Genomic DNA, 12,042 nt, shown 5'->3' on the forward strand with positions numbered 1-12,042 from the left:
CTCCCTGCACACATGCAGAGTGACATTGTGAAGTCACACAGGATCTCCCTGTACACACGTGCAGGGTGACATCGTGAAGTCGCACAGGATCTCCCTGCACACACACGTAGGGTTATGTACCTATGAATGAAGCCACATGCTGCAAAGGGCAGAGGCTACTGGGTGTCAATCCTTCTGTGCTAGGAGGGCAAAGCACCTGGGGAACGCCAGTGCTCTTCTCTGAGATGAGAGAAGCTGGCTCCTCAACATTGTACAACAAAGAATGGGACCAATGATGCTCAACTTGAATCTGAGACAAAGAAATTAGTAGGTCTCCTCTGTCTGCTTACTCTTTGATAGTATAACTTAATTTTAGCACAAATGAATTAATGTTTCATTGATGTAGCTTTATTTCAGAAATATATTTACTAAGCACATAAACACAATTAACAACAGCAACAAAAGACTCTGAGGGGTTCGGGAGATGGCTTAGCAGGCAAATGTGTTTGCCACCAAACTGGAGGATCTGAGTCCCATCCCCAGGACCCACATGGTGGAAGGAGAGAACCAACTCTGCATGTTGTCTTTTGACCTCCACCCTTGAACTGTGGCCTATGTGCATGCGTGTGTGAGTGTGGGGGCTCCCCCCCATCTCTCTCTCTCACACACATGATAAACACATAGGCAAGTAAATGTGAATTCTTTTAAATTATTCTGAGCTAGAACAAATTTAAGATTCTTGGAATTTGGCTGTCTATGGTCCTTCTACAACCTGTGGCCGAATCCCATGCCAGTTTAAAACAGGAACTAGATAGATTGATGCAGGGTCGTAACCGAACACACCAGGGAGTCCTGAGCACAGTGCCACCTCCCACGAGGCCTGCGGGCTTGGCAGAGTTTATTTTTAGACTCAAGAATGCCTGGTGACGTAACTTAAGCAGGACAATCCAAACATTTGTTCCACTTCACTGTGATAAGATGCCATTCCATTTCTTCCTGTCACTTCACCATCCTTTCGAACTGGCTTCATTGTAAGTAGACATTATGAATTTGTTTTGAGGCTGAATCCTTTTATTACATAGCTCTAGCTGTTTTGGAACTCTCAGAGGTCCCCCTGAGCTCTGAGATTAAAAGCCCGTGTGAAGAATATTTTCAGGCAACAAATTTTATTTTAAAATGTCTGTCTTCTTCACGAAAATTAGAAAGCATAATATGTCCATATATTTCCTGTGTCAACTAGAGAAAAACATTCCAGGTTTGTCTGCCATTAAATCTGTGTGGGTAACAGATTCCACATCTGCAGTAAGGGTTGGGGACTCTTTTCCTTCGTCCTCTTTTCCTTTGGGAGACTTATTAGACTCAGAGTCAGGGATGCCTAAGTGACTTTACACTAGTGTAGCAATAGTTGATACTTTCTGTAACATTATCTCCTTTAAAGATGCTGGCATTGCAGGAGGTGTGAGAGGCTGAATCCAGAGATGAGTACTGGAAGGTTTATCTGTACCATCGTCTTCTGAACACCACTCCAGAGATACTCACTGGGTAACAAATGCCTGGCTTATTTGCCCTGCATTACTGGCTAGCACATGGACACTTTGCCTCCTCTAGCTGGGGGAGGGTGTCCAAGAACATTCACGAAGACTTGTCCCACAGGGCGAGGAACAGCTCCTGTTTGCCAAACCTGCTGTGAAGCTTCAGGCTGTGGGATGTTGTGCTGAGGGTATGGACTGCCTTTCTGTGCCTTTGGCTTCTCTGCCTGGGTGACTGTGTATCTGCTCATGGTTGCCACCGACACAGCCATACAGAGGGCGAAAGATCCCCAGGCAAGGCTGCAACAGAAGGCGCAGTTAACAGAGGCCTGAAGTGGGATTCCAGGGCTGCCCTGGGGTTGGCCACCCACTTGGGGTAGCAGACACTACTGCTGTGCATGGGGATGCTGTTTTGTGCCTTTAGGTACCTCTTCGAGTTAAGTTGGGAGATTCCCCTTTACTGGGAGGATTTATTGTTGGAGCAAATTATAAAATTCTGCATTTCCTAGAAAAGGGCAAGGTAGGAGAGTGCAGAGTTTATAGGGAAGAATGACATCAAGCGCTCATTGCACTCCCCACAACCTCCCCGAGGGACAGCTTCAGAGCAGCAGTAGGGAGGAGATGGGAAGGGATGGCAGGCATTTGTGAGAGGAGTGGCCCATCCATAGAAGACAGGAGCAGCACAGTATTTAAGGGGAAGGTTTGTCAGAAGACAGGAGGAAATCTATTACATAACCCCACTGAGTCCCTGAGAGGACACACACACACACACACACACACACACACACACACACTCACTAGGACATTAGGCAAAAGTCTGACCTCAGACGTCTTCCACGCCACAGACACGATCTCACGCCCCTGTGCCTCTGAGAGCACAAGTTTGGTTCCTGAAGGCGTATGCACAAAGATCCCAAGACAGGAGGATGTGTGGGAGACAGAGGGGAAGGCTGATCTGAAAACAGGGCTTTTATGGCAAGGTGGCTGTGGAGCAAAGGCTGTTTCGCTCTTTTCTCACACCTGGCCTCGGAATTAAGGTTAGAAAAACAAGTGGAAGAAACCCCCACCCCCTTGAAAGTAAAAGGAAAAGAGGAAGAAGCTAGATAAGGAAAGAAAAAGACCTTGAGTAATGAACACCAGTGACCTAACTAGGAAGAGTTCTGAGAGAACAGAAAACCATGGAGAAGTAACACAGGAAAAGTTCCCTGAAGTGTGGGATACCAGACAAGCAGCTAGATGGGAGGAACACCCAGAAAGCCCTAGACTACAAGTCAGAATGGTACCGACCCCTTGACAGCAACGACACAGGCAGGAAGGAAACAGAATAGTGCCTTAAAAATTCCAAGGGCAAAGGCTCTTTGACAGCCTTGTGGACATTTTTTGGGGGTGTTGTTTTTGTTTTTTGGCCAGATGATCAAGCACAGCCACTTTTTAAATTTCATCTCTTGTGCAGCCTCATTAAAAAAATTTATGTTTTAACCGTTATTGTTTAATGGTGATTTCAGTTATGAAACTGGGCCAAAGTGAAATGTTAAATAAAGTTCCAAAGTGTGAAAAAAAATTGGATTTAAGGTTCCCTCTTTAAGATGGAATCCATACCTGATACAGCTAAAGTGGAAAGAACCTGAGACTAGTTAGGTCTTGGGCCTTAGGGAGAAATCTACTACTACTATTTTATGAAAGGAACACAGCAACCAAATGACTTCCAGTGACATACTGCTACACTCACAGATCAGAGAATCAATCAACCCTGGTCAAAGAAGCTGAAGTAGATGGTAACATAGAGACCCACAGCTGACAATGTGCAGAGAGCGAGAGACTTTGGAGCACTCTAAATGAATGCCCTCACACAGACATACACACAGGTAAAACACCAATGCACACAAAATAAAATCAAATAAAAACTCAAGAAAATAATTCACAAAAACTCTTTAAAAGTCAAGGTAGGTGATTTCATTCTACCACTGAGAAAACTAGATTATGGAAAGGTTATACTACCAACCGAGTCACAAGAGTGGCAGATACCAGTCCTATGACAATGTCTATTTTCCTACAAAAATCTATGTTCATCTCTCCTGCTCCAGCAGAACTTGAGCAGGGTAACCAAGCCACTTACCAATAGGACCAGCTGTAGTCCCACGTCTGAGGCCGCCAATCTTCCGGTCCCAGGTTCACAGTGATTTGAAAACTAGTTGTGTACATCATGTGGGCCACCATGCCCAGGAGTCCTGTGTAGGTAAAGCTCTGTGAGCTACAGTTTAGAACACAACACAGGGGGAAATCTGCTCTACCCTGCCTGTGTTGGATGCTGGGAGCACTCTACCATCCACAGATCCCTGTTCAGTATCTGCACTTACACATCCTTAAACTCTCCATCTGACATCTCATTCCCACAGTAGAAACTAAAGGGACACCAGAAACAGGCCTGACCACAACCCAGAAGAACATAGTAGATGCCAGGACCTGAGCAGGAATCGCCACAAGTCCATGGCCCTTCTCCATGCTATGGAAGATCTAGCAATCGGATTTTATCTTTCTACTTACTAGTGCTAATCCCTGGGCAAGATGTGCTATGTTCATCAAACACAGGAGTGATGCACAAGTTGGACTGCTACACATTAACAGAACTTTGTGTGTCTGTCTGGAGGCTGGAAGGAAGCCATATGTTCAGGGTTCTATTTGGTGAAGACATTAACTTTAAGGACCTTAGAAGGCTAAATTAAGTTGCTCAGAGAACAGAGGTAGCATTTAAAAAAAATTGAAAGAGTTCTCTGTGGAACATGTAAACCAAAGGTTGGTAATAATTTTGAAGATATTGGAATGTATATAGTAGATACACTCCTATTTCGTCTTCACCAGAGCTTAGCTATGACAGTCAACTTGCTGAAATGAAGTAACTCCCCTAGAGTTACTTAGTATATACTTACTTATATACAAGCATCCTGTACCAGAGGCCTGAACTCAGGAGGATTCCTCTGTGGATCCAAACCTAACCCCTCTGCTAAGTGAGATCATTGCTGTTCCCAGCACCAGTGTGTCCTCCTCCCTGCCTGTGACACAAATGGGTACGTCTTTCTCTGCATCTGTGCCCATCTTTTTTTTTTTTTTCTTTTCAACACTATTGCGCCCAATGGAATCAGTCCAGTGACTTATCTAGAAGACCAGCTATTTTTCTGAACTGGCCAGTGATTGGAAGGAACCAGACAGCCTATTCTAGGGCTTGAAGCATCATGTCCTCTCTAGAGTGGGCTGGGGAAGACTGCCCCTGCTAGGAAATACCTGCCAGCACCATGAGGATGGCCACGGAGGCATCCACCTTGAGCCAGTTGCATCCAGAATGGCAATGGCTCACACTGCAGCCCAGGAAGATGACACCTGCCAGGATCAGGAAGATATCCAAGACTTCAGCCCCAATGGAGAGCCACAACACACCTATAAACAGAAAGGACAGAAATGCTGGCCATTCAGAATCCGTAACTGCAAGATTTGATCCTTCAATCTTATCACTAAGACACTTTTTGTTCTTATAATGAAAGCTGGAGGCTAGGCATTTTGTAAACAAAAAGTTCTCTTCAGCTCCCAGTTTTGGGTGCTGTAAAGTCCCCAAGTGTTCTTGTAAAACTTCCTTAGCTATCCTGAACCATGAGGTTGGCATCACGGTGGGACCATAGATGAAAAGGAGAAATCCAGGCTAACATGAAGTCAGAGGGTCAGGAAAGAGGCCGGGAGAGGCCAGGCTTATTCTCTTCTAACACTCTCTCATGGGAGCTAACTCAGGGTTGCAAAGGATCGATTCCTTCTGGGCAGCAGCCCAAAGACCTAAGCCTCCCTTGGTCTCCACTTTTGAAGGTTCCTCATCACCTCTCAGTAGTTCTACCCTGAGGACCAAGTTTCCAGCATAAATACACCCTGTGGACACAGGTCAACGGGAGCGAGGCAAGACAGCAAGCCTTCAATGTGAAAACCAAAGGCACCTTTGTTGAGTCTTGGAGAGTTGGTCAGTCAAGGGGATCCTAGGGCCTCAAGGATGGTATAAAGACTGCCCACAGAAGGGAGGGGAAGGGAAACATAAGTAAAACCCTGGTGGAAGGCCGCAAGATACTCTGGGAATGTCCCCTCCCCAGCTTAAGAGTCAGTATATTTTATTACAATGGAGACATTGTCTCTGGTCTTTACAGAAAACGCACAGGGGCTGGCGAGAGCACCTGCTGTTCTGGCATTCAGTTACCAGTGCCTGAGTCTGGTGATTCCCAATCACCTGCAGCTCCAGCTCTAGGGGAACCCCACTCCTCTTCTGGCCTCTGCAGAAGAGGCGTACAGATTCAAACACACCCCAATACTCAAATCAAAAATGAAATCTGTTAAAAGAAGATACCCAAACTTAAATATGAGGGCAGAATATTCTGAATATTTAAGAGCCTTGGGTAGGTTCCAGTTCTGCCAACATCTCTTGTTTCCATCCAAGCTGCGTGTGTACCCTCGCTGGGATCGCAGCTGGAGCTGTGTTCTGAAGTTGTGGAGTGGAGAATGGGCAGGAGGTGACAGAAGGGAAATGGAAATTTGTAAAAGTCCTACTACGGACAAGGCCAGCCAGGTGATGGGACAGAGGAACACCTAAGACTAACGTGATCCTCTCTGCAGCTTCATAAAGGCTGTGTTCCCTCTGGGAGAGCAGATACCCAGAGAGCAAGCACGAACTGAACGGGAGGTGGAGAGAAGAAAGCACACCCAAGGCGAGGTATTCCAGAGCTTGTGTCTTCCGGACTCTGCCTTTCATTACCCACAGAGCTTGAGATTGCCACCATGGGAATATTTATGGTTCAGGAAGCTGCAGACTCCACCAATCAGTCTTCCGTCCCCCTGAGAAGCTGACCACCATCTTGCAGCACATGGTGGGGTTATAAGGCACACAAATGGAGCCTGGGTTGACTTTGTGGGGAAAACCATACCCAACCATTTCATCCTTTCCCCATATCCAAGAAAACAATGGTGAGGGACCCTGGCTGAAAGCACAAGGCTTACCTTGTGCCTCGGTGGGCGCCACCCCCAGGAAGCATCTGCATCGCTCGCCTGGAAGACAAGGAGAACTCAGCCAAACAAACAGACAAACGGAGAACAGAAATGTGCTGTGTCGATACGACTCTAGTCAGCTGTAAAGAAAAATGAATTTGCAGAAAATTGGGTGAAATTGGAAAAATGATGTTCACGAGTGGTAACCCAAGTCCAGAAAGACAAATACCGTATATATTTCCAAAGGCAATTCTAGCATGTTACCAGGAAGTATGCATGTCCAGGTGGAAAGGATCATCCTGCTTTTACTAAAGCAGAAACTAGAAAGGATTCCTCATGGCTGGGGGGTTGGGGTGGGGCAAAATGGCTCTAGTAGTGGGAGGGTAAAAACAGAGCCAAGTGGAGCTGAGGAGGAAAAGCAAGGAAGGGGGGACAGGCAGAGGAAGAGGGGGCAAAGGGAGGTCAGCAGTGAGAGCAGCAATAGGCCATGGGCAGCATGTGACAGTTCAGTCCCCGAGATGCAGCTTCCGTGGCTTTCTCTATCTCCACAGGAAGTTTCCAGACTTCACTGAGCCTTGCTTTCTTTATCTCAAACTGGGTCTAAGCAAAGTGTGGAGTGGAACAGTTGTGAAAACATGCTACAGAATGCCACATGTGTTTTCATGCTTGATTATCGACAGGCCGGGACAAGGATCTCTGTTTTACAGATCTGAAAGTCACGCTCAAAGTAAGTTACAAAGTTGGTAGCGTAAGGGGTTGAAAGTGGGAGTTTCAGGCCTGTGGGTGTGGCTCAGTAGAACATTTGCCTAGCATTCACAAGGCCCCGGGTTTATTTCCTAGTACTGGAAAGAGAGGAAGGAAGGAAGGAAACAAGGAAGGAGCAAGGAAAGAAAGATAGAAGGAAAGAAGGAAGGAAAAGAAAAGCAAGTGGGGCTTTCCTGCCTGAGGAGTGATATATTTTCCCACATCACTACTTGCAATCTTTTTTTTTTTTTTTTTTTTTTTGGTTTTTCGAGACAGGGTTTCTCTGTGGTTTTGGAGGCAATCTTTCTGCCTAATGCCTGGAGGCATGTATTAGTCTGTTTTCTACTATATAACACAGTACTGAAGCCTGGATATTTTACAAAGAAAATAAGTATTTTGTAGCTCACAATTCTGGACTTTTAAGAGCAAAAGACCAGCTTCTGCTTGGCTCTGATGAGGGCCTGGCCTTCTAGTGGGGGTGAGCACAAGATAGAGAACAGCCACTGTATGACAGGAGGCAAGAGGAATTCACCCTCTCAGGAATTAACCAGGATCTCAGGACAAAGAGCATAGCACCCATGATCTAATTGTTTTTCACTAGTCCCGCCTCTGAAAAATCCTACTGCCTTAAATCACCGCACGGGACCAGGATCAGCAGATGAATGTTTGTGGGACACCCTCAAACCTCATCCCAAGCACATGAAAGGAGTGAATGTCCTTAGTCTGAGAACAGCCTTTTCCAGAAGTAATGGAAGAAAAGCCAGGAGTAGGGCAGGGGCAGGGGAAACTAGGAGCAGGGAAAGCCAGGGGCAGGGAAAGCCAGGGGCAGGGAAAGCCAGGGGCAGGGAAAGCCAGGGGCAGGGAAAGCCAGGGGCAGGGACAGGGGCAGGGGAAGCCAGGAGCAGAGCAGGGGCTGGGAAAGCCAGGAGCTGGGCAGGGGCAGGAACAGGGGCAGGGACAGGGGCAGGGGAAGGTAGGAGCAGGGCAGGGACAGGACGGGAGTTGAGGCAGAGGCAGGGGAAGCCAGGAGCCAGGCAGGGGCAGGGCACAGAGCCCCAGAAAGCCAGCTGAACAGATTAAGAGAATTCCCAATAGCTTAGAAGGGCAAGTTTAGTTGGGCCCAGAGAGCTAGACTCGAGTGACCCCTTGATTAATGTGAATCCCCAGAAACGGTGTTCCTTCTGAACAAAGCCAGCAGGATTAAGAAGAAAAATCTTTACAAATCCCACGAAGCCAGAGAGGCGGGTGTTACATAGCTTGGCAAGGCTTGGGCGGCCAAGAGGCATGGCAAACCAGCCGTAGGAAAATGCATACAAGCCCTGGGTGCTTGACTCTGCATACTGCCCCTGAACCAAGGCCCCAGGGCTACCCACATGCCCCTGTCTGCGTGCTCTAAGTTCAGCAGACCAGCTCAGGGTCTACTCAAGCACATACCATTGATTTGGAGATTTGCCTAAGGAAAAGAGCATGTGAGGCTCGCCTCTACCAGGCACTTTTTTCCCAAACCTGCATTTCAGGATGTGGAGAGAGAGGCGTAGACTCCCTTTTCAAAGCTCTCAAGGGCCCGCTTGCCAGGAGACAGCTGGTTCAGAGAGGGAAGCTTTCCTCAGTCAGATCCCATGGCGCAAAGCTGGGGTGTTGGCTTACCCCCAAGTCCCTTGTCTGCACTTGGTTAGGAACATCTTGGGACCAGAATCCTTATTGCCTGTGCATTGAGGCCGTTCCACCCCCTCCCAAGCCTCTCCACTATTTCTACTACTTCTTATTCGTTTCTGATCTTACTCTCTCTTTCTTATGCCCCTAATCCCACAGGTGCTGTGATGCTAGCCCACGTAGTCAGTGACTGGGTGCTATGATCTATACTTCTTAGCAAACATGGCTTTGTTGGCCTGTATAAAGCTCTAAACAGATTTTTTTTTTTAATTGGGAGAGAGAAAACTCCAAATAGCTCCCTTCGCAAAAGCAAAGGATCTCTTTGTACTGAGTTCCCAAGAGGACCTGATCCCAGTGCTGGGCTGAACTCTAAGGGATGACCCCTTGGCCAAGGCATGAAGTTCAAGGTCACTGTTAATCCCAAAGTCTTCATCCACTGCTGGTGCCACCTCCTGTGAACTATTTGCATTTGTAACTTCTAATACGTAGCTTTTCTTGTTTTGTTTTGTTTTGTTTTTTGAGACAGGATTTCTGTGTGTAGCCCTGGCTGTCCTGGAATTCACTTTGTAGACCAGGCTGGCCTCTAACTCGTCGCAAACCTGCCTCCCAAATGCTGGGAGGATGTAGGAATGCCAACTGGGTTGACAGGAATGCCAAGGGGGCTTCTTCTAGAGGAAGGAGTTCAAAGAGCCTTATACAGTCCTTAATGTTGCCCCAGATCCCATTTTAGGAAGAAGATCTTCCCCCGACACACACATACACATAAGCTGGCTAATGGCTTTTTATCCAAAGTTTTAGGGATAATTTATACCAATAGCAGCCTAATGTTGCTATGGCAAAGGGACACACACTGCAGGGCATACAGATGGCCAGCTGAATACATGTTTCTGGGCTCCTTAAAGTTCAGTTCCTCCCTTTCCTTACATCCAGCAAAAGCAGTTTTTCTCACAGGGAAAGCTACAAGGAAGACAACTCCCAGCTCATCTGAAGGCCCTCCTCCCTCTGACATCACAAATAGCATGCCGATGCCAACACAATGCCAGTTTCTCCTGATATATAGGTTTTGCCCTGATATAAGGGGGATAACTGCCCTAGGGACTTGGACAGGCCATGTGAGCTCCAGTCTGTCCTGAATCTTCCTCCCGTTCATTGCCCGTGCTCTAGTGGAAATGCCTGGCGTGGCTGCTTTAGATTCAGCTTATTCCTTTCTGTCTGCCCAGAACACCCTGACTCCTGTTCTCTGTCTATTAAAATCCCCCATATGGGGCTTGGGGAGGACAGTTTTCTTGATAAACTGCTTGCCTCAAAAACACGAGGGTCTGAGTTTAATCCTCAGAACCCAAGAGAAAATGCCAGGCATGGTGATGTCACCTTGTAATCCCAATGCTGGGAAGTGGGGCGGGAGAATCCCTAGGTGCATTGCTGTCCGGCTGTTCTCGCTTATTTAGTGAGATCCAGGCCAAGGGGAGAGCCTGTCTCAAGGCAGGTATCGTTCCCAAGGATGACACCTGAGGTTGTGGTCTCCACATATATGTACACACACACAGCTCCCCCCTCAACATGCACAATTGAGCTTCCTAAACAGTGTGTCAGGCACCGTTGCAGGCACTTCCCACGAATCTACTCACTTCATCTCCGCGCTGTCTTTAGGAGCTAAGCACCTCTGGGTTCCTATTTTATAGCTGAGAAAATTGAGGCTCAGAGGTAAAGGACTTGCTTAAGCTAGCATGGTCAGTCCATGGCATACACAAGATTCAGCCCCAGGCAAGCTGGCTCTGGAGCTTCTCAGAGCCACCCTGCACCCCTGCACGCACTGACCTGGGGACACAAAGGCTGCACTCACCTGTGCTGTTGAGGCTTTCCTCACAGGACTGCCAGAGCCCTGCATGGAACCTGAGCAGGAGGAACTTGTCGTCGCCTGTCTCCCAGATGTACTGGACAGTCTGGCTGTCATCGTGTTCCCTGCCAGTGCTGTTGCTGGCCTGGCTGACCTGAATGCAGTTCACTCCCCCCAGGGGGTCCTGGCACAGTGGTTTTGTCATCCGTCGGATGCCCTCACACCAATGGCTGCTGCCCATGGCTGTGAGGGAGAAGGCAAGAGCCAGGCAGATGGGGAGGAGGGTCAGTACCCGCTGCCACCTCGCCCTGTCCATGGCGGAATGAAGTTCCTAGTGCCAGCACGAGCAAGGACCCCCTCCTCTCCACTACTTCACAGTCTCCATCCCCCAGCCCTGCCATCTGGTGTCCTGACACAGCTTGTTCACTGTCCCCTGGGGAACTCGAGTTTATTCCAGCATACAGCATTTATGTAAGCATTGTGGCCAGAGATAATCTTCTGTCAAGTTCAGAGTGGGCCTTTCTGTCTTCCCTAGGATGAATATGTGCAGGGGACATTGGTCCATTTTCTAAGTTGGTGGAAAATACGCATAACAAAATTTTACTACCTTAACCACTAAGTGTAGAGTTCAATAGCAGTAAGCATGGTCACATGGCTGTGTCCTGTTCACCTCCATCTCCAGAACTCCCCTAAGCAAAATCCAAAATCAAAGCTCTGCCGCTATTAAAGAATTTCCCACTCCCTCTCCTCCCAGCTCCTGGCAGCCTCCGTTGTCTAGTTTCACAGACCACACTCACTCTCACAAACCTTTGTTTGCATACAGAAGCATTAGAAGTTAGGGGCTGCATATAAGAAATATGAAAACTTGGGGGAATTTCTGGGCCTGTTTCTTGTCCAGCCATAGGAAAGAGAAACTGCGGAGGACTGGTGTTTAGCTCAGGGACTTGGAGAAGCAAAACACCGGCAGTCTGCCTCAAGGTTTGAGTATGGGCAGAGTGGGGAGGGACGTGTGCTCAGCTGGCTGCAGAAAGTCACACCAACCAGGGGACTCAAAGCCCTTGGGCCGTCACTCATGTCCCCCTAGAATGGACCACTGCTGGAGTGAAGTTGAAGATCCTGTGGGAGTGTAAGGCTAGGCCCCACCCCCTTGGTGGCCGAGTCTAAAGGGCTGGGACGAGTGTGGAGTTTCTCAAGAAACTTGTCTTCTAGTTAGGTCTGAAGAATAAAACAAAAACTAAACCCAGTGTTTTTAGGATGGGGAAAGGAAAGGCAATTAGGAGCTCCAGGAAA

At 47.8% G+C, this 12,042-nt stretch overlaps 1 protein-coding gene across 1 annotated transcript; it reads right to left on the reverse strand.

The window, feature by feature from the left end:
- Positions 1–1,558: 1,558 nt before the first annotated feature.
- On the reverse strand, positions 1,559–11,068 carry Gsg1l2 (GSG1 like 2). Its single transcript, XM_013347181.1, has 5 exons — positions 10,759–11,068; positions 6,531–6,578; positions 4,788–4,940; positions 3,625–3,736; positions 1,559–1,808 (listed from the first exon to the last, which is right to left on the reverse strand). Exons 1-5 carry the CDS (start codon positions 11,066–11,068, stop codon positions 1,559–1,561), a joined length of 873 nt encoding a protein of 290 aa, XP_013202635.1.
- Positions 11,069–12,042: the final 974 nt, after the last annotated feature.

This window comes from Microtus ochrogaster, chromosome 7 (assembly GCF_000317375.1).
Source record: "Microtus ochrogaster isolate Prairie Vole_2 chromosome 7, MicOch1.0, whole genome shotgun sequence".
NCBI classification, from domain to species: Eukaryota; Metazoa; Chordata; class Mammalia; order Rodentia; family Cricetidae; genus Microtus; species Microtus ochrogaster.